Source organism: Manis javanica, chromosome 1 (assembly GCF_040802235.1).
Source record: "Manis javanica isolate MJ-LG chromosome 1, MJ_LKY, whole genome shotgun sequence".
NCBI classification, from domain to species: domain Eukaryota; kingdom Metazoa; phylum Chordata; class Mammalia; order Pholidota; family Manidae; genus Manis; species Manis javanica.
The window spans coordinates 216,557,379-216,578,392 of NC_133156.1; the positions used below are offsets into that span (position 1 = coordinate 216,557,379).

The window sequence follows — 21,014 nt, forward strand, 5'->3', positions numbered from 1 at the left end:
TATAAAAATACACAGTAATTGGGAAATATGCATAACAAGACACTCTTTAGACAAACTAATATAACACAGCCTTAGAATTTCAGTACAAGGGCATGATACCAATAATCTGGTGCAATGAGGCAAGACACCTCATCATCCTTTATATTTGTATAGCACACAGTATCTAATTGGAACTTCGTAGCAATTCTGGATGGTGAACAACACAATAGTTATTTCCATTTTATAGAGAGCTCTGTCCAAGATCATAGTTTTCTGAAAGGGCTATGAGTAAATCTAATGAAAGAAATATCTGACTAAGACCTAGTTTTGGTCTAACTAGAATGCTAAATTATGTTACCTAGAGCAAGTCATTTACTGTCTCTTCACCTCAGTTTCTTCTCCTGCAACACCAGTGGGCTGAACCAGACCATCCCCAGGGTTACTTTGTGCTTGAATATTCTGACTTCAAAACAACATGTCAGTTGCCAAGGTTGAAAATGCCAAGGAATAAATAAAATATGACATTCAATGTACAATATGTCACGAATAGCATTAAGTGCCCTTATGGGAAATAAACATACTTCTATGTATCCATTCCCCTATAGGAAAGTATGTATGCTTAATGCTTTTTAGTGACTCAAGTTTGTACAGGAAATGAGGCATGTCCAGTGACCAACAGGAATTAGGTGCACAGTAGGAACAGTACATGAAGATCTTTACAGTGTGTGAAAATATGAAAATCTGGAGATTCTGCTGTGACCATTCAGCTTTTGCTGATGCATAGAAATTCTATCACACAACTTAACAATGACTTCCTCTTGAGGTAAATACTTTTCCTAGCCAGAGAGACCATTTGGCTATTTAACAGAGATTGTTTTACTTTAGACAGAGGAGCTTGCTCTCTAAGAAGACCTAAGTATTTCTTAAACTCCCAGAGAAACAGTTTCACACTGTATACATACACCCCTGATGTCTCATACATGATTGGATACTTTTATTTGAGGGAATTAATCTCTAGATCTTGAGCCTCCATATGTACCCTTCTCTAAATAAGTGATCTACCTAAGGACACATCTGTCAATCTTTTTCTAGCCCACCTTTACTCACTGCCTTCTTCCTCTACACGACGTCAAGGCATACCTCCTGCCCATCCAAGATCTTTTGAGACTTTTTAGGTACATTGCCCTGATTGTAAAATTCTCAAAGGCACTAAATGAACCAGCAATTCACAAATATAACCTCTATGAAGGGAAAATGGTATGTCTGATTCATTTCATAAGAAGGCCTGGCTTTGCCAATTAGGGTAGATGGCAGATACGATTCATAAACTGAATGAGCCAACTCCACAGCTCCAAGATTTTGGTGAAAATATGTTTCACGCACATTATCAAACATCAATATGCCAGCAGTGAATCTATTGCAACTATTTAATTTTTTATGAAAAATACGAAGCTTAAAAATGAGTGAACACGGAAGTTCTTCAAAATTATTTTAGGAGAGAAGTGAACAAAACAATTGTGCCCATCAATGCCCAAGAGCAATGTCACTCAAGGTATGTTATATAAAACACAAGTTTTGTGAGACTTCTGTTCAAAGAAGAGCTCTGTGGCCAAATACGTTTGAGAAACACTGCATTTTCTACATACATGAGCACAGTGAAGGCCCCGGGAAGTCCTTTGGCAAGGGCTCTTGCTTTTCCTTGTTTAACATGGTGTTTTCCACACATTTGGCCATGGAGTCCTTTCTCTGGCATACTCTAGTAACATTCCTCTGAACTGGTGGTCTATGGAGCACATTTTGTGAAATGCTGCTCTCTGGGACTGGCCCTGCAAACTGTACAGGTCTATTTGTGGTTACAGTTGTTTCAACCTAAGCCTGACTGCTGCAGCGGTCTCCCCTCCTGACCTATAACCTGGAAAGGCCCCACCTTTATAAAATGACAATCTAGCATAGGCTGGAGTCTGTCACTGGACTCGCTGTGAGCGCAGCTCCCTTCCTTCCAGTTCTTCTGTCTTCAGGGTAACATGATAAAAGAATTATCACAGCCCAGAGAACAGCTTGTATTTATTTCTGGACCCATGTGCACTACACATGGAAGATGCCACTAACAATGTACGCATCTCTGTTGGTCTTGGATTTCTGACTACAGTCTACAAACACTACATTCATTTCTCCTTGAAACATTCACAGTAACATGAATCTGTCACGGGCTTTCCTCATCACTCCTAATACAACAGGCATCTGCCCACTGATTTTATAGCCCCAGAGATTAAGGTCAAAGGTCTATTGGAAAATACAATGTGTTAATGATTCACTTCACCACTGTCTTTCCTGAAGGAAAGTGAGTAAAATAAACAGACGTTTCCTTTTTGAATCCTATCCCAGTGATATAAGCATAGTAAGAGAATGCACCAGAAAAGGATTCTAAAATAGATAGTAATGGGTCCCAAATTGATTTTCAGATGCTAACATACAATGCTCAGGTCCATATCAAACTGTTCAAATTCTTACTGAAAACAGTGTGCTTATTTAAATTAGAAACTGTAGCTGGAATTCTAGGACTGTAAAATAACCCCTTCAAATCACTAAAACACTACTAATTCCCTTTTGGCCATTGATTGTTGTAAACACAGTTCAGCATCACATTAAGTAATCCCCCACCCCCAGTTTCTGGGATTAAATCACTAAATACAGCAGAGCACTGGGATGAATCTCTGGTAGGCTAAATAAAAAGAATTTTAAACATGTTTTGAAGAACTTAATTATCAAGTCTGGTTGGCTCCAGTCTTAGTTTATACCTATTGATTTTCTACTATTATTTCCCAAATATATTACAAGAACAATGGATTCTAAATGTCATCTTTATACACAAACTCATATACACACTTCTTATTTTCTCTTAGAAAAAAAATAAACACCCCAACAATCAATTCCCTTTTGATAAGTGAACACTAAGACAACACTGTAACTGGAGAATACAGCATAAACAGAGAAGTCAGAGCACAACATGTTGAAGGAAGGGAAAAAAGTATCAAAAAGACTTTAAATGAAAACACCCATGGGTATAATATCACTTCACTAGCCAGAATTCTGAATATAAAAAATGGTATTGGCCACATGCTGTTCAGTGAAAGAAGCCAGGCACAAAAGAACACATATTGGATAATTTGAAAGTTTATAAAAAAGACAAAATTGATCTATGTTTGTAAGAGTCAGGATAGTGATTACTTCTGGAAAAGAGGAAGAAAGACTTAGAAAGGGACAAAAGGAGGATTTTGGGGTGCAGGCCATGTTCTATTTCTTGACTCTAATGATAAATACACAGTTGTATAGATTGTGTGATAATTCACTAAGCTACATCCCTACAATCTGTGCATTGTTGTGTACATAGGTTATATACCAATGAAAAGTTTATTTAAAAATAAAATGAATTACACATTATGTAATCACATATGACAGTTAAGTATAGATGTAATGTGACCTTGCAATAATAGAAATATGTATCTTCATTCCCTTTTCTCTCAAGTAAAATGCACTTACGCTTTGAAAATGGCCCAATTTTCTACCTGCCCATGCCCTTCACAGTGTGACCTTCCAGCCTCTCCAGGAAAGAGGTGCAGTTTAATCCCTCATCTCCCACATGTGGGCTGGCCTCGTGACTTCTGACCTTCAGCCGCTAGAATACAGCAGAAGTGACCGCGTGTCAATTCTAAGCCTGGGCCTGAAAAGCTTCACATGGGCTTCACTCTCATTGTCTAGACACCTAGCCACCACCATGAGAGCAACCCAAGCTAGCTGCCTAGAAGGTGAGATCCTGTGTGGGAGAGAGACGAGCCACGCAGCTGATACCATCCTGGACCATTCAGCCCGGGGCACCCACCAGCTGGTCAGGCCAGACCAGCCCCCCTGAGTCAGCAAAACTGCCCAGCTGTGCTCTACAAGTGTGAGAAATACATGACTGTTTAGTTAAAATAATTGTGAACTGATAGAGGGAGGGAAAAAAAGGCAATACCAGAAAAGCAGTGCCTCAGAATCCTCAATGAATTTCTGCTTAAACAATCAAAATCCTCTAGGAGCATAAATCTGCTTGCTCAAGATTTCAGGATAAAACTGAGGTGGTTCAATGGCTGGATGATAATGTGAGAAAAAAGGATTATTCATTTGTTTGTTTTTAACCACCAAACAGACACAGCATGAGAAAATCTGTTTTAAAAGTAAACGATGATGTTTGGGAAACTCTATCATGCCTAAATCAAACCACACAAAGAGCATCGCAGAGTAGTTCAATCCAGATGTAAAGCATCCGAGAGCATCTAATCCCACCCTCAGTGCTGCAGTTGAGTGAGCCAGACTCCAGGCCACGATGTCCCCACCTGTAACCAGTAGTTGTGGCTGTTGTCAGTAATTAATAAGATTTTTAAAAACATGTTAAAAGTGCTTTCATAAACTATAAACTGCTATATACATGTTAGGAGCACAGGGAGGGGAGCCCACCCACCTCCAGCTCCTGCCATCTCCCAACACTTAATTTCTTTGAGCCTCAGGACTCGGTTTCATTAACAGTTAAAAAAAGTAAAAGCTTATTGTGAGAATGATGGCATGTCTGAAGCATCTAACACACGTTCCACTAAATAGACATACAACATACTGTATTAGAAGAGAGAAAATACAATATATTTGATCAAGTTATTCTTACATAAGTAACACCATAAAGAGAAAAGCCTCATGGAAATAAAATCGACAGTAATTAGAAGCAGAGCAGCAGCTGGCCTAGCCAGTGTCCTAGCAGGAGAAAGTCTGGGGGAAAGTTGGGTGAGACCATAAGATTACAAAGAACTGAGCTTATCTACAAAACGGTTAAACTGGGCCTGAGGACTGGAGAATTTGGAAACTGACCACTTACGTCACTTGCTGTGTCAGGATCACTATCACTTGACATATTTATGGGTATAGTTAATGCATTACTGCAAGAATGCCCTGAACAGGGTCAGGTGGGCCTTGAGAGAGAGAAAGAGAGGATGGGAAAGAGGGGGAATAAAAAGAGAGCCGGAAGGGGGAGCATACAGAACTTACTACTGATTTAAAGACAACTACCTTAGCTCCGTGAAAATTTTCTCTAAAACCTTTGAAGGAAACCAGAAATGTCCATGCAACAACATAACTAACAAAATACACCAACTTTCCATCTCTGTAAAATACAAACTTAAGAAGCACATATTTACTGACCACCAGGCACTGTACCAAACAAATCTAGAATTCAGCCTCAGTCCCCCACCCCAAATAACCTCATGAAATTACCGTCCTCCTCCACCTGCAGCTGCGGGATTCACCAGGTACAAGCACAGAGCATGCTCTCCCGCGCCCGTGTCTTAGCTCCCTTCAGACCCAATGACTTCCCCACCCCCATCATCGTCATCTTTCCCAAATTACAATTATTTGAAGGTGAAATTATTCCTACATAGAAAACTCTGAATAACCAATTGAAGCCAACAAGAGTTAGTTCCAGTAAGACAATAAGCATTAAAAAAAACAATGATCTTGGTAATAGCCATATTCAATATAATATGCCTGGGGAAAGCCTCAGTAGAAATGTAGAGGGCCTATGTGGGGAAAAAAATACACTGTTTAACTGCACTTTTTATGTTTCCAAATTTGTAAAGGAAATGAAGGAGAGGAGGTCATGGACTCAATGGGCTCTCCACTGCCAGGGGAAGGGAAACTGTACATCCTCTCTGAATGGCAATGTGTGCGGGATGAATCAAAGCTTGGGAACCAGTAATTTCTCTTTTAAGCATAATCACAGACTCACTTAAAGTTTATGTTCAACTATGTCCCTGACAGCATAACATATATTAAGGAAAAATAGGAAAATCTAACTTTAGGGCAATGATTAAATGAATTATCTGACATCCATTAACTAGGATACTATGTCAGCATTAATTTTTAGAAGATTTAATAATATCAGAAAGTGTGCATTATATATTAAGTAAAAAAGGTAGTTTCCACAGCTATATGTGAAATGGAATTTCAAATTTTTCTGTATATGATAGGCAGGAAATAGAAAATATATCAATTTTTGATGAAGATAGTAATTTTTTATATATTTCTCTAGTATCTAAATTTTAAACAATAGGAGTTATTTTTATAAATAGGAAAGACAATGTAATTTTTTTAAGGAATTTGTTTTTGGATACTATCTTGATTTTCTAACTAAATGGGAACTTTCTTCTGAAACTGAACAGGGTTTGGGTCATTTCTTCCAGCATTTAGTATGCGCTGTCTTGATGTTTCAATTATATGTGAGAACAGTGATCTTCATAGGGTAGGAATTTATTCTTACTATATTCCAGTATTTCTGAGAGTACCTCAACTGAAATCATCATTAAATAGCTATAAAATCAATGAATCAGTGAATGAATGAGATGGTCAATAAATATGTGGATGGGCTTCTTAAGTATAACAGGGAAAGACTTTACCTGTGAATAAAAGAGAATTATATAATTTGAAGCTTTTTTCTTAAAAGTTTTTCAATATACTCAAAGAAAATAACTATATATATGTGTACATATACTATATATATGTGTGTGTGTGTGTGTGTGTGTGTATATATACTTAAAACCACATTCTAATATTGATTTTTGAATTAAAAAAGGCCTCAATCCTGATACAGATAAATGTTAAAGAAAGTAACACAGTAAGTTCATGTTTTGGCATTCTCCCCTGTTCCGAACACACAGCAATCTAAAAACAAATTCCTTAGATAGTATCTAAAAACAAATTCCTTAAGTTATCAAAATGTTAAAAAAACAAGATAAACATCCCAGTAAAGCTGAAATGGCACAGAAATATATGGTACTGGGTGGGGCCACTGAACCTCTGGGTCTGTTGTCTAGAAAGAAGCAGAAGTAGCTAGAAGTTTAATAACTGAAGGTAAAAATCTAAAAATATCCATGCAAATGGGGAATGCAGCCACTGATCTGTAAGATCTATGGTGACAGACAGCAACTGCACAGGTTGGGATGAGAATTTAATAATGTGTCTTAACTGTTGAACCACTGTGTTGTGAATTTGAAACTATATTGAAGTATAGTTGATATACTTCAATACAAACATTTAAATAAAGTAAAAAATAAAAATATCAATGCAAAAACACTCCTCCAAATAAAATCTGGCTAACCTTTTTAGCATGCTTAAAAATTAATGAATACATTTTTTAAAAAGAAAGAAAAAAATGAAACAATAACAGCTATGAAAAATTATTAGAAACATCAGAGAGGTATAGGGAAAATGGAACCTGGCAGGATCCTTAGCTAATACCCACTGTGTACATGTGATGAGGCGAAACTTAGCCCACTGCACAGGCACATGCTTGCATACCTGTTGTCAATAGCTATTATAGCTGGTGTTACTGTAAGAAGCATTCCACCCAGTGCTAAGGGCAGATGGAAGCAGCAGAGTAGATCTAGAGAAGAGATCCTAAAAAAAGAACAGGAGAGCAGGCAAGAAGGGAGCAGAGCCTGGGGTAGAGGCTGAGCTGGGGGCAAAGACAGAGGTGGATGGGATTCTAGTGACTGACCTATCCCCCTGCGGATAAAGCTCAGTATGAGCCCCTTTTCACCCACCACGTTGCATTGTCATTCACTCTCACCGAATCCATAGTGAACTTGTCAAGGGCTGAAACTCTTGGCTGAGACAGAGAAAAAGAGTCTTAAAATTAAAAGTGTAACAGCTGGGTTATTAGAATTTAGATGAGCACAGTAAAGCAGAAATTGGAAAACCAGGAGATGGAATGGAGGTATTCATTCACAATGCAGCAAAAAAAAGGGGTGAAAGCACAAAAGACTTGTTAAGAGACATGAAAAATAAGAGAGGCCCCAACACTTGCATAATAGGACTTTCAGCTGAAAAGCATGGTGAAGCTGTATTTTAAGTGGTAAAGCTGATCATTTTCCAAATTTGAGAAAAGACACAAGTCTTCAGATGAACTATGAGTAAAATCAAGGTAAACCCAAATTTAGGCACATCATGATAAAACTATAGGACATCAAGAATATAGAGGCAATCTCAAAGGAGAGAGATTATATACAAAGAAGTATGAAAAAGAAGACATTAATATGATGCAGATAGATATATTGTTGGAAAACAACTATTAGTCTAGAATTGTACACCTGACTAGTCTCATTATAGAAAGACCTCAACATAAAGATATTTTCAGATAGATATACTTCTCAGTGATGCTCACTGAAAAAAACCATTAAAGGTTTTAATCTCAAAATACAGATTAGCAAATAAAAATGCAGAACACTGAGTTACACTTTAATTTCAGATCAACAAATCCTTTTTAGTATATGTCCCAAATTATTTGCTGTTTATCTGAGATTCAAATGTAACTGGGTGTCCTGTATTCTATCTAGCAAACCAACCTCGAAAGAAAACATGAACCCAGAAAGCAGGCAAAGGATGCAAGAAATCATGCTGAGTCCAAAAACTGATAGGTCAGTAAATTCATTAAATTACTAACTAAGGGGGACAAAAACCCTTTCTCTATTTCCATAAACTATACCTTTGAAAATAATGATAAAATGATAACTTATCTAAGCCACAAATCCATTCTAAATATGCAAGAACTTGTCATAACGGCCTTTGGACATTTCCGTGTTAAAAGAAGTGTCAATCCAGTAATTGTTTTCCCAGCATGTGTCACAAAGCCTGCTACATTGTAAAGGGAACATGCAATTAATCATAGGAAGCTTGCCTTAAATTTATGAATAACTTCATCTACGCTGCTGCATGTTTTAACCCAGCACAAGGCCACAGGGTCACATTCTTTTTCTAGCTGCGTAAATTTTCTTCATGGTCTCACATGAACTTCCTGGTTTGCTCCTAGCACTCAAAGACCAGTCCTTCCTCCCAGACTGGGGTCAGAATCAATTTTCTAGTCATTAAGAGGTCTGAAATATAAACTATAGTCCAGGCAAGCTCTTCATACCCAGAAAGCCCCACAGATGGCTTACCTGTGTGGATTATTAATCAAGATTGGTGAATTTCATTTAATGACAGAGATACGTCCCTAGAAAATGTGCATTATCTTTTCTGTGGTCCAAATACAATTCGGTTTCAGATGCCCTTTGGGAGGGGTCGGGGGCTTTCTATCTAAAAGGAATCCTACAATGAAAGTTCTAGTAACGAGTAGTATTACACTCTCACGTATCTGCTTTGTAAACTTATTTTATCAAAGCAGAACAACTGTGTAATAAAATGAAGCCAAAAGAAAGTCAGTGCACATCTCTTTCATGCTTGCTTCAATGGTCTCATCTGGAGTCAGCTAAAATTCAGTTAGCTGGGAGAGTCAACCAAACAAACTGCATCCTGTTGATTTGAACTAATTTAATTACATGAAATCCAAGGGAGCAGGAAGGATGTCTTCTTCAGCACATATCCTGTCTGTACAGCTCAGGAGTGTCCTGCCACTTAATGTTTGGGGATTACTGAATATTTTTCAGTTTTTAAGATCATCTATGAAAAAGGAATATACATACACTGGATGATAAAAGTGTAGACATCATCCAGGTATATATTTTGGCATTGCCCACAATACCTCTGCACATGCTAAAAGCATGGAAAATAATACAAGGTTGATTTTGGACCCCCCTCTCATGAAAGAGGTAAAAGATTTTAGTGTACCAAAAGAAATACATGCTTTTAAAGATCCTGTAAATAGACTGGCCCCAAGTAATTTCAGAACTAAATTCTATTTTTAAAACTTAGAGTTACACCTAATTTTTAAGAACTCATTTACCTCATGGCAAAGTGGTAGGCAAGTGAGAGTATGAAGATTGCAGGAAGCACTGAGTTTTACAGTAAAGCAGCATGAAAGCAATAATTCCTATTATTTGCACAAGGCATTATTTCATTTAATGCTAGTTCTACATCAAACCTTTAGCATAATAATCAAATGACAAATGATGAATGCATAGAACCATTCAGTGCCTAGTTAATACAGTTGCATTATTTGTTATGATAAATGAGGCAAATTATAACAATTGCATAATGCTGAGGGGAGGGAGGGCAGGTTTTAGAGCTCTGTGTGTGTATGCAATCAGTCATTCCTTTGAAAAGATCACTGCACCACCACTAGAAAGGAAGAAAAAAACCAACTTTGTGGGCAATTATTTGAAACCTCCTCAAATTAACTTGTGCACAGTTGGTTCTTTGTTCCTGAACACACATTACTAAAAGTCGTTTCAGAACCTTAGTTCACTTAGTCGAAGGAAATAATGTAAGTCTAGCTATTAATCACTTTAATTTTAAATGGGCTTTGTAAACTGAGAAGACATTAAGCTCTAAGAACAATGTGGAACACACAAGTAATTAGACGGTTAACGGGCTCTTTTTGAAAACTTCAGGATAACAAACTCCTCAAGGCTCTAGGGAAACTGAGCTTATGTATGAATGAGAGAAAGTTCTATTTAGTTTCAATGACCAATAATACCAGAAAGGGAGTGAAACTAAACCCTTCTCTCAAAAGCAATTTTCATAGATTATGCTGAATGAATTCATTTTATTTTATGAGTCAGTCTTCTCTGTAGTGTAATTGAGCAATACTTCTTGAGGCACCATTAAACGGAATTTGCTGTGATACTTCAACTTCAGAATCCATGCCAAAAAGTGTAACGTTGTTTTGCTAATAATCTCCTGAGATAAATGGAAGCCAGGATTAGGTGTTACTGACCATCAGTGCAAATGACTGAAGTGGAACCATTTGATATGTTCAGTATGAACAAAACTTGCTACAAGTCATTCCGTACCAGCCATTCCGAGAGAGGAAAATACAAAAAAACTTCAACAGTTATTTAAAGGACTCTCCATTCTATTTTATTAAATGAGATAGCAAGTGATTATCTGCAAATTTTCACTTCCACTTCTACAATGGTATTTTTATGAATACGAATTGTTAAGAACCTTGCACTATAGAAGGATTATATTAGATAAGCATCCTTTCTTATTACACAAAACCAAAACAATATTAATTACTTTGATTAATTACTTTGATTTCTATTAGATCTTACAGTAGACGGCATATCTTCTGTTCTATGTAGCTGATATCTACATCAGTAACACTTTACAGATGTAAATAAAATAGGTATCCTAAGGAGGCCCATGTTGCACACAGAAATGCAGGTGGTTTGGGAGTTCAATCCTGGAGGGGCCTCTTATTATCTGTGTGACCTTAGGGAGGCTCCTTACTCTGCCTCAGTTTCTAACTGGGACTAATAATGTCCAAATCCCACCCCACTCCACCCCAAGAAAACATGTATATTCTTCATCATTCGACAATCTGAGAAATTAGCAGCATCTGACATCCTGGAGAGTATCTAACAAGTAGCCATGTGGGATCAGAATGGTGAAGGAGCAATCAGGATACTCCTGCGTCCACAGACTAATGAAACAAGCAGATACCCCTCATCACAGGGGACACTTCAGGACACTCTGTGTCCAGGGGCTAAAATGTCTGTGGCAGACCACAATGCCATTTCTTTCTTCTCATGCACAACCTCTATCCCAGGCAACAGAGCAATGACAGCATCAGACGATCAGAATGTACGTATGTAGTCATCTAACCTTAGGCCCTGCATGGGACAGAAGGGCTCTGTAGCATCCCTGGCCAATAGTAAGTAGCTGTTGCATCACCTCCATGTGTAGGAAGCTCAGTCCTTCCAAAGTGTTTCAGTACAGTGTTGAGGAACTCTAATCTACACAGAGTTTGCTTACAGTTGTTGTAAATATGCCTCCTTGTTTTGTGAGACAGTTAATCAAACATTTAAAGGCATGTTTACTAATATTTGAAGGCATTTATAAAGCGGCCCTTATATTTCTCTTTAGTCTGCGCTTCTCCAGGCTGAATACCCTCATGTTTCCAGGCCCTTCAGCTTAGTTGACCATATTAGCCAAAAGACAAGGAATACCAAACACCGAACCCCAAATTCAGTCTGAGTGGCAGGTACAAGGCTATTACTTCCAGTGCCCTGATCATTCTGCTTCTACTTATGTATCCTTAAAATGGACTAGGGCTTTTCATACAGATTTTTTTCCAAATCTATGAAACAATAATTTTATTTACACTACTGAATATACACTTAGCCATCTATTCATACATTTAACCTATTCATTCTTCAATTGAATCCATTCTTCCATCCATTTAATACAGTCTTTTAGTGATATCTTAAATTCTACCAATTCCCAAATAGTGTTGATTAATCCCATGTTACTAAAGTTTGTAGATGTTTCTCAAAAAGTGTCATGGGCGCCCTGTCCTTGAGTGGTTAATTTTAACTTTCCTAACATCTTTCATATACAATGAGAATATGTTAAGGAGAACCTGTTTGATAGACATGGCATACCTCTGTGCATTTCAAAAGAAAACATTTTAAGTCCACAAAAGCTCTAGAAATCATAGACATTACACAGATACGGGTTGGAACAACTGAGCTGAGAAAACTCCCAGGTAATTAAGATATTCCTTGGACATGAACCATGTTAATAGGATTAATCTATATTTTGTAACATGACCTTCATCTACTCTATGTTATAAACATGTACTGGTCAAGGATACAGAGCCCCAGGCCATAAGTCAGAAGATACGTATTGTGTTCTTGACCTAGATTTTGGCTCAGTATGAATCCTGGAGACTCTATTTATTTCAATGTACATGTATTTTCAGATTACCAATAATACCTTCCTCCTAGACATGTAAATGGAAATTAGGAGCATTAAGTGGACATCCCACAAAGAAACTGAAACAGAGATTTGATATCATACATTGGTAATTAACTAGACACTGGGAAGTCTGAGTTACCACCTCAGCTCTATTTAGTCACAGGCAAGTCACTTAACCAGTCCAGGGCTGAACGTCCTCATTCATTAAGCATAGACACTGTGCTGAAATGATCTCTCCTCATTCATGATGTGTAGACTTGGTGCTAAGGTGACCTTCAAGGTTCCCAACTGCTCAGAGCACTCCACTGTACGATTCAAAACAGGTTTAGCAAAAGCCCTCGGGACATTTCACATTTAGCCACACTGCCTAGGAAGCGTGTGTTCACTCTTGATATTTAATACATGAATACTTCCAGGTGGCCAGCAATATTCTGGTGAAAGAAGGAAGGGAACTCTGCTGCTCATCCACATGTCAGTAAAGAAACAGTATCGCTAGGAACACATGTGGGCTCATGTGGTAAGTGGTGACCAGCATGGAGACTGTGACGTAAACCCATCTCCATAATGGAATCCAATCTCCTGAAGGTTTCATCACAAATTAATAGAAGGGAAAAAAGTTTAAAAGGTAGTGAAGCCATTCGAGCATCCATATACTAAATCTCTCTATTCCCTTACAGCTAAATGGACTGAGCAGAAGGTGGCTCACCGTGTGACCTTCACATCTAGGCTAAAGAGCACATTGTGGTAACACAACTCAGGTTTCTAAAAAGCCAAAACAGCTGAGTCCATAACAATAAGTTCAGTTAGCCTTACCTTGACAATAAGTGTTGTTAACCCGCTTATAACCTTGTAGACATTCCATCATTTGATTATACCCATGATAAGCTGTAAGGAAGAAATAAGTCTTTGTTAAATGCTTAGTTTATTCTTTCTACCCCAAACTAATATATGTGATAACCAAAGGACATTAAGGCATCTGTGGTCTATCTTAGTCATGCTTAAGGTACCAAATTCAATGTAAATCAATTTCTTTCACATTATCCTTGTGTTTTCAGTGTACATCTTATTGTGCAATAGAGTCCCAATTCGCTGTTAGTAATCTTGATTATGTTAATTAAAAGAATCACACCACTGTTTTATATCTTCTTCCAATTAGTGTTTCATTATTTATGTTAACAAGGCTCTACTCCTTCCCAGTGATTTGCTACAGGCATTTGAATATTCGTATCATAGGCCGTGTGACTATACCTGCCAGTCTGCCTGGGATGGTCCTGGGTTGTCCCAGCAAAGTTCACTAATAGCACTCCATTTCACTCTCAAAAGTGGCCCAATTTAGACACAAATTATATGTTCACCTTAATTACAGGCTCAGGTATTCTAGTTATAAGCTGATTTCTTAACTACTATGAAATGGGGAAGAATAGGAGGTGACGAGAGGAAGCTAGGAGCTTCTGGGCCGCTGTGATCAGTCATACGGTTCATCACTCAGAAAACTCACCAGCAACACAAATGTTGCAGTCACCTTTATCAATAAAACCCTATTCACTGAATCTCTGACACTGTAAAATGAGGCCCAAGAGACTTCTTGGCATAGAGACACAGCTTAAATTCAGGGGCCAAGAAGACCTAGGTTCAAATCTGGCCCTGCCTACCAACAGTTCTGCAACCCTGGGAGACTTGTTCTCTAGGTTTTAAGTGGCAATTCGGTACAATGGGAGTATTCACGTCTACTGAGCACGTCAGGGTTGTTATGGAGTTTAGAGATAATTTATGCAAAATGCCTACCAGAGTGGCTGACAATAGCAAGCACCCACTGATGACGTATGTCATTGTCATTTTCTGCAAACAAGGTATTCTTATAGCAAATGAGCTATCATCAAAATAGATGGATGGTTCGACCACTAAAAATTCCTGAACAAGGAATAAGAAAGGACAGTAGAAAGTAAAGGAAATTTTCTCTTAGAAAATAAAATTATTTTGCCCCTAACACATATTCTTTCTTCTTACCACTAATAGAACAGGGTGAATTTTTACTAGTAAGGTGCCTCTCCTCCTTCACTTCCTTTCTTTGCCTATTTCCAATGTCTTCACATCTTTTTGAATGCCTGATAATGGGTCAAGTGCATAAGTCAGAATAGTTGAGCTAAAGAAGGGTGAGGTTGGCATGTGGGGAATCACCCCACTCTGCTCCTTGGAGGCATGTCTAGGCATGTTCCATGCAGAGAAGACACTCTGAAAGAGGCTGCCCACAGAGATGGTGGGATCCCTGTCTGAGAATTGTTCCAAGGCAAAAGAGAGAAAATACTTTGTTTAAAACGTTTCAAGTCATTAACAGTCATTCAAAGCAGAGAGCCTGACCAGATAATCTTTTAAAGTCTTTCTCGGCCTAGGAGGCAATGCTAATTTTCTTCTAAAAACTTTTCAAGGACAAGTGATTCGTTCATGCTAAGACCATTTTTAATAGATTACAGACTATTTAATGAAGTCATTTTCAGATTTGAAATTGGGTTTGCACAGTAAAACACTGATCAACAATGAAAGGTCTTTCTGCATGTAGCTAAACAAAAACTTCAAACATTAAATAAAAGCCATCTGAAAATTGCAGTTTGAATGACTTTGAGTGAAAAAAAGGCAGGGAACACAAAACCATAGCCTTTAAAGCCAAGGAAAGTCTGCTCTCTTCCAGAACGAATATGGCTTTTAAAGAGTAGTAGCAACCAAGGAAAGGAAAGTTTTTAAATGACACAGGAGGAATGTGACCCTGAGTGTTTCTTGGGAGTGAGTCACGGAGGACAGTGCAAACAAGAGTAAATGTCAAGATGTTAAGGTTACTTCCTTCATAACCCACATGGCCCTTCCCGAAGTGGACTCAATCTCTTCAGTTTTCTACATTAAAGAAGCCAAGATATGAATTAATTTTTATCAGCATCTACTTAAAAGTGATAACAACTTTCTACTTTCACATTCTACTTAGATCATTATCAATGTCAAAACAGAGAGCTAAGAAAACCACATAAAGCAGTGCATTTGTCCCCAGACAGTGCGATTCTAGATAAAAATGACAAACGGTCAAGAGTAGAAGCCAGGGATTTAAAAACAAAACAAACAAGACACTATCATTTCCTTTACCCCTGACTCCCGTCCCTGTCTTCAACTTTGGAATTTGGAAAAAAAGGAAAGAGAAGCAGCTAAGCAAAAGATACACACAGAAGGGGAGATATGAAAGAGAAAAGGGGTACGATGGGTAAATTGTTAGAGAACATAAACTTAGGCCCAAAGTGAAGTTGTAAGGTCTGGATTTCTCTTTCTTCAGTCCTTAGACCTAGTGGTAAGGAGCATGTCACCTTCTGCAATATTCCTACAAACTTAGACAGTAAATGAAGGAGAAGCAGTTAAAAAAAAAAAAGAAATGAAAAAAGCAATGCTTTTTAAACATTTTACATACAGACCCTTGTTTCATGATCCGTAAGATTCAACAGCCAATGACTGAGCAGGAAGCCAAACTCAGGTCTCCCTAATTCCAAAGTCTATGCTCATGAGATCACACCAGCTGTCTCCTAGGTATTCCCTGGGTTAGGTAACCATAATAATTTTAGGCAAATGGACTTGCGGTGAGGAGGGACTCTCACACTGGACCCCTTTGCTGGGGGGTCCACACTAGTGATCAGATCAGATCAGCACAGGAAGTCCACTGGGGATAGTCTCTCAGTATTACTATTGAATGTCCTCATTCATGTGGCTTTTTTTTTTCCTAAATGAAAAACTTCAATAATTACCACAAACTACAGTGGAAGTTTCTACAAATGGGCCCTGTAAAAGAAGAGAGAAGCTCTATCAACAAAATAAGTGAAATTTTAGGCATCAAAAGATTTAGAGAACATGTAAGTTTGAGAGACAAGGAAGTCCGAATGAGAAACAAATTATTTAAAACAAATGATTGTGATGATAAAATAAGTGTATATAAGACAGGCACATGGAGGAGTGATTGAAAGATGGCAGATCGCAGTTAAACAGAGAGGGTCACAAGGCAGTGGAGGCAGTCAATCAATCAACAGATGTTTAGGAAGAGTAAATAAAAGTCATCCAGTGGAAGCAAATGAGAAATTCCTTGCAGCAGAAAGTATAAAAAACCACCATAATACTCTTCAGTTATACAAGGCAAAGGAAGATGATTGAGAAAAACATGACTTGCTTTCTTGGCAAAAATATGATGAATAAACATAAAAAATTCAACTTAAAACAAATTCCCTCTGCCTTTCTACAAAATATTTATCAGAAATTGATTACCCAGAGTCAGTGCTACATTCAAAAATGAAAGTCACAGAAAGATATAAACTGGATTTATTCAGTCAACAGGTTCTGAAACACAAGTTTTATAGTCTCATCAAAGCAAGTGGGTGTCAACACAGATTCATGTCACTGAGGAACTGTGACAATACATAGCAATGACTAAGAAGCAAAGGGGAAAGTACCATGGCCAATGATCATAAATTTCTCTTTGACCTATCGGCCGCCAATCATTTCCCTCTTAGCTTTTTTTTAGTGACATCTGAAAACGGGATACAACAAAAACTACAACCGAAGTTATGGCTGTCAGTAAAAATTCCATTTAAGGAATTTAATCAAAGAAATGACAATTGCACTGACTTCTTACAGGTTCTGAAACATTTAAGTATCTTTTATAAAGATATCTTATTTTCTCTTCACCTGAGGTAAAATAAACTCTAAACAGACTTTTTTTAAAGTAAGTGATCCAACTGGAGAAGACAACTGGTATCTGCTGATTAAAAAACAGAATCAGTAGGAAAGCTTCCTCAGTCTTGTAAGGTTTCTGGAAATGCAAAGTAGAGCAGTATGTTCTAGAATTCTCTAAGAGAGCTCTTTGAAAGTCTAACGTTGTTTCACCGTTAAAACAGTGATCACGAGGAAACAGATACACTACATTAGCCAGCACAGGAAGGATCAAATGGCACTTACACGGCTTCTTGGGGCATTTCTGGCATTTGTTGAAACCCCAGGAGGTACCCACGGTTCCACAGCAGTCCTCCTGCTTTGAAAGGCCAGGGAGCGCTTTGCCGCACTGCAATGATGAGACGTGAGATCCGAGGTTAATAGAGTGCATGATGCCTGGTGCTCAAGCACTGCTGAGCTTCACAGACACATTATAAAAGTTCCCTTGCTATCCACATAATTAGAGAAGGGAAAAAAACTCAAACTTACAAAAAAAAACACCAGAACAGAATCAATGACACTAAAATGAACATGCGTATTTCCAAGGGTTTCTTGGTATTTTTAGAATCTAATGAAAAATCTGTCATCGCTCAGAGCACTTCATAAAATTTAAGTAGCCAATATCTTGTTTTTTTCCTTAATTAGAAACTCAAAATTTCAAAGATCAGTATAACCTTTTTCAATTTGAGTTTTTATTGTCTGCTGAAATCGCTGCTGTGGCTCATCAGGACTCGGAGCTCTAAGAGCGTGCTGTGTGTGTAAACACTGAGAACGTGGCCCAGGGTCCATCTACAAGAGGCTTTTGGGGTTCTGGTAACCAAAGGCCTAGGCAGGGACAGGACAGGAGAGGACAGTACAAGAAATGATTATGGGCTGTGCCAGACTAGCTCTGGCAGAGATGAAGATTCCAGGCAGCCAAGTGGTCTGCCTCAGAGAGATCAGCTAAGCTAGGAAGGTGCTCGCAGGCTTAAGCAAGGGCAGCAGGCGGAAGAGCGAGGCTTAGAGGCTCCTGGGGCCACTCAGATGTAAAGACCCATCTCATCACCTGATGCAGGAAGCACAGGAGGTCAGAAGAGCCTGAGAAATAGGGGCCTGAAGGTAGACTGATTCAAGGGTCCTGGCAGGGTCTAGGAAAACAGATCCTATTCTGTGAACTAATCCCTAGGCCAGCAATATGAGGAGGGCCACTGTCAGTGTTCTGTACGCTATGCCCAGACCCCACATCTAAGGGGTCACTCTGCCTTCCTCTGTCCCAACCCTTACAAACTCCTCCAGTTTCCAGAATCATCTTTCCAAAGAGGAATCTATCCGATCACACTACTCTACTGGTGAAGAACCTTCAGTGACTCCCACTGTCTGGAGACTGCAAACTGCCCAGCATGATACACAAGGCCCTTCCTATCCCTTTCACAGGCTTTCTGACTTTCTCTGTCCCCCTCCACCTCTCTACTGGTAGCCTCCAGGCACACTGAAGCAATTTCTTTTTCTGAGCAAACATGTCTTTCCAAAAGCTACTTCCTCTCCCTGGAACACCAGCCCTTTTCCCTTTGCTTGGAGAAACCCCTTATCCCGTGAGCCTCAGCTTCAAAGGCTGGTCACCACGAGGCCTCGACCAGCATCAGTTTCAGGGAGTTCCTCCTCTTTACTCCACAGCCCTTTCTACACAGTTCCGCTGCCTCTGCTATGCCTTTTAATTAAATGCAGATATATCTTACTTATCATTATATTCCAATATGCAGTGCAAATGCTCAATAAACTGAAGGAAGGAACCATTGGTCTAAGAAACTAAGAAACCACCCATCTGTGGTTCATCCAGGTATGTTGGGGCTCTGCTCTGTGAACAGCGATTAGTAAGTGCGCCTAGGCTAGTGAGTAGAACACGGTGCCAGGAAGTCTGGGCAGGTGGTGACTCACGGAAGGGCAGCAGGTAGTAGGCGCTGGCAGGCCTCCAGGGACAGTACTACTTTCTAGGTCCAGGCATGTGGCATTCGAGTAGAGGCTGTCAGGGACTGCACGCCCAAATTGTAACACAAAGCAGGGAAGACCCAGCGTGGTTAATGACATGTTAGTTACATCACGGCTTTGAAGTCCTAAGGTTTTTATGGTTTTAAATGATTCCGACAGGATGTCGTGAGCTCTCCCCAAACAGTATAGGTTAGGGAGGGACAGAGAAGGACAGAGAGAGAGAGAGAATGAACACATGAGCAAATGAGAACCTGAGAGAAAGGAAACCACACACGGGCAGGATTCAGGGAGCTCCCAGACTCCTTCAGCCTCATCACACAGGCTTACATCTGAAACATGATGAGGGGAGAGCGAACAATGTTCCAGACATGAGATGGAAACAAAATGATTATGTTAGGAACACGGAGGTCTCCCCCACTGCGGTCTGCTGCCAGAGTATGCTAAATGTTTATTTCTAGCTTTATCGATGGGGTTTATATAAGACACCAGAGCACATCATATGTAGATCATTCTTGTACCAGACTCCTTCGGGTCTGCTCTTAATCAAACAAAACTCTCAACCCTTGCTGATTTTATATGCTCAAAATTTTAGTAGCAGTTAAACTCCAATTTTCACCTCAGATTCCTAGAATGTTTTATTTGGTAGGGCAGAAGTAAATCATGTCTCCCTACGAGGCCTCAAAAAAGGTACAAGGTTTTCATTATAGGATTCAGGCCGCTTTATCCAATGGCTTTGTTTTTGCAGGTCTGCAGCCAAGGGCAGCGCAAGCCATCCAAATCGATTAAATAAATGACGGGGTAGGTGGTACCACAAAACTATGCTCTTCTCAAAACTGGGTCTGCACAGTATAAGAAGAGACTGCCAAGGGATGGAGTGAGGCTTTAACAAGGCACAGAGTTTTATGTATGCCCGTTAGTCATTTAATGATGAAGAGGCTCCAGCCAGAAATTCCACCTGAGAGATTTTCTGGGGCCACATGCAGGGCTCTCACACACAAAACCAGCCAACACCACTAGGTCTTAACACAGGTATGGGAAACACCTGGAGAAGAAGGTAGAAGAGGACCTTCTATCCTCCACGCCAAAGGCCACAGTGGAGAGAACCACACAGAATAGGATGAGGTCGGCATCAGAATGTCCTCCTCTCAGATGGGTGGATTCTGCTTCTCCATGAGATGAATCACATGAACACAGACTCTGCCTCACTACATTTTGATGCCCAGATTGGGGAGAGTTTTCATAACTTAAAAACGTAAATGAATTTCATCTATGTAACTCATTCACCACATTTTCAGAGAAAGCCTGTCTCTCATCTCAAGGTGGGTCTTACGCATAAGCAGTCCAGGAGAGATGTGCTAAATTTACAACCCAGTATTGAGCCATTTCAAGTCAGAAAGTAAAATCTAGCCTGTCAAGCGAGCAATGTGCTATAGCTCCACAGAAAGCTCCCTCAAACCTGGGCTGCAGACTGGGGGAACTATATAACCCCACCTGCTAGGGTTCAGCAAATGCATGACCTACCTAGGGCAATGAAACAGAGCAATGAAGGTTCTAGCAACCAGGTCCTGTCAGTATCAACTGAAGAAAGTAGAGATAATAGGATGCTTCACCATGATGGCAGA

At 39.2% G+C, this 21,014-nt stretch overlaps 1 protein-coding gene across 8 annotated transcripts in view; it reads right to left on the minus strand.

Moving 5' to 3' along the window:
• Positions 1–21,014, minus strand: part of LTBP1 (latent transforming growth factor beta binding protein 1) — a 375,947-nt gene that overhangs the window by 142,084 nt on the left and 212,849 nt on the right. For all 8 annotated transcript variants that reach the window (XM_073214445.1, XM_073214444.1, XM_073214443.1 and 5 more), the window contains 2 exons: positions 17,674–17,776; positions 13,510–13,581 (listed from right to left, as the gene is read on the minus strand). In XM_073214445.1, the coding sequence (XP_073070546.1) occupies positions 13,510–13,581; positions 17,674–17,776 (175 nt within the window). The remainder of the gene's footprint in view (positions 1–13,509; positions 13,582–17,673; positions 17,777–21,014) is intronic.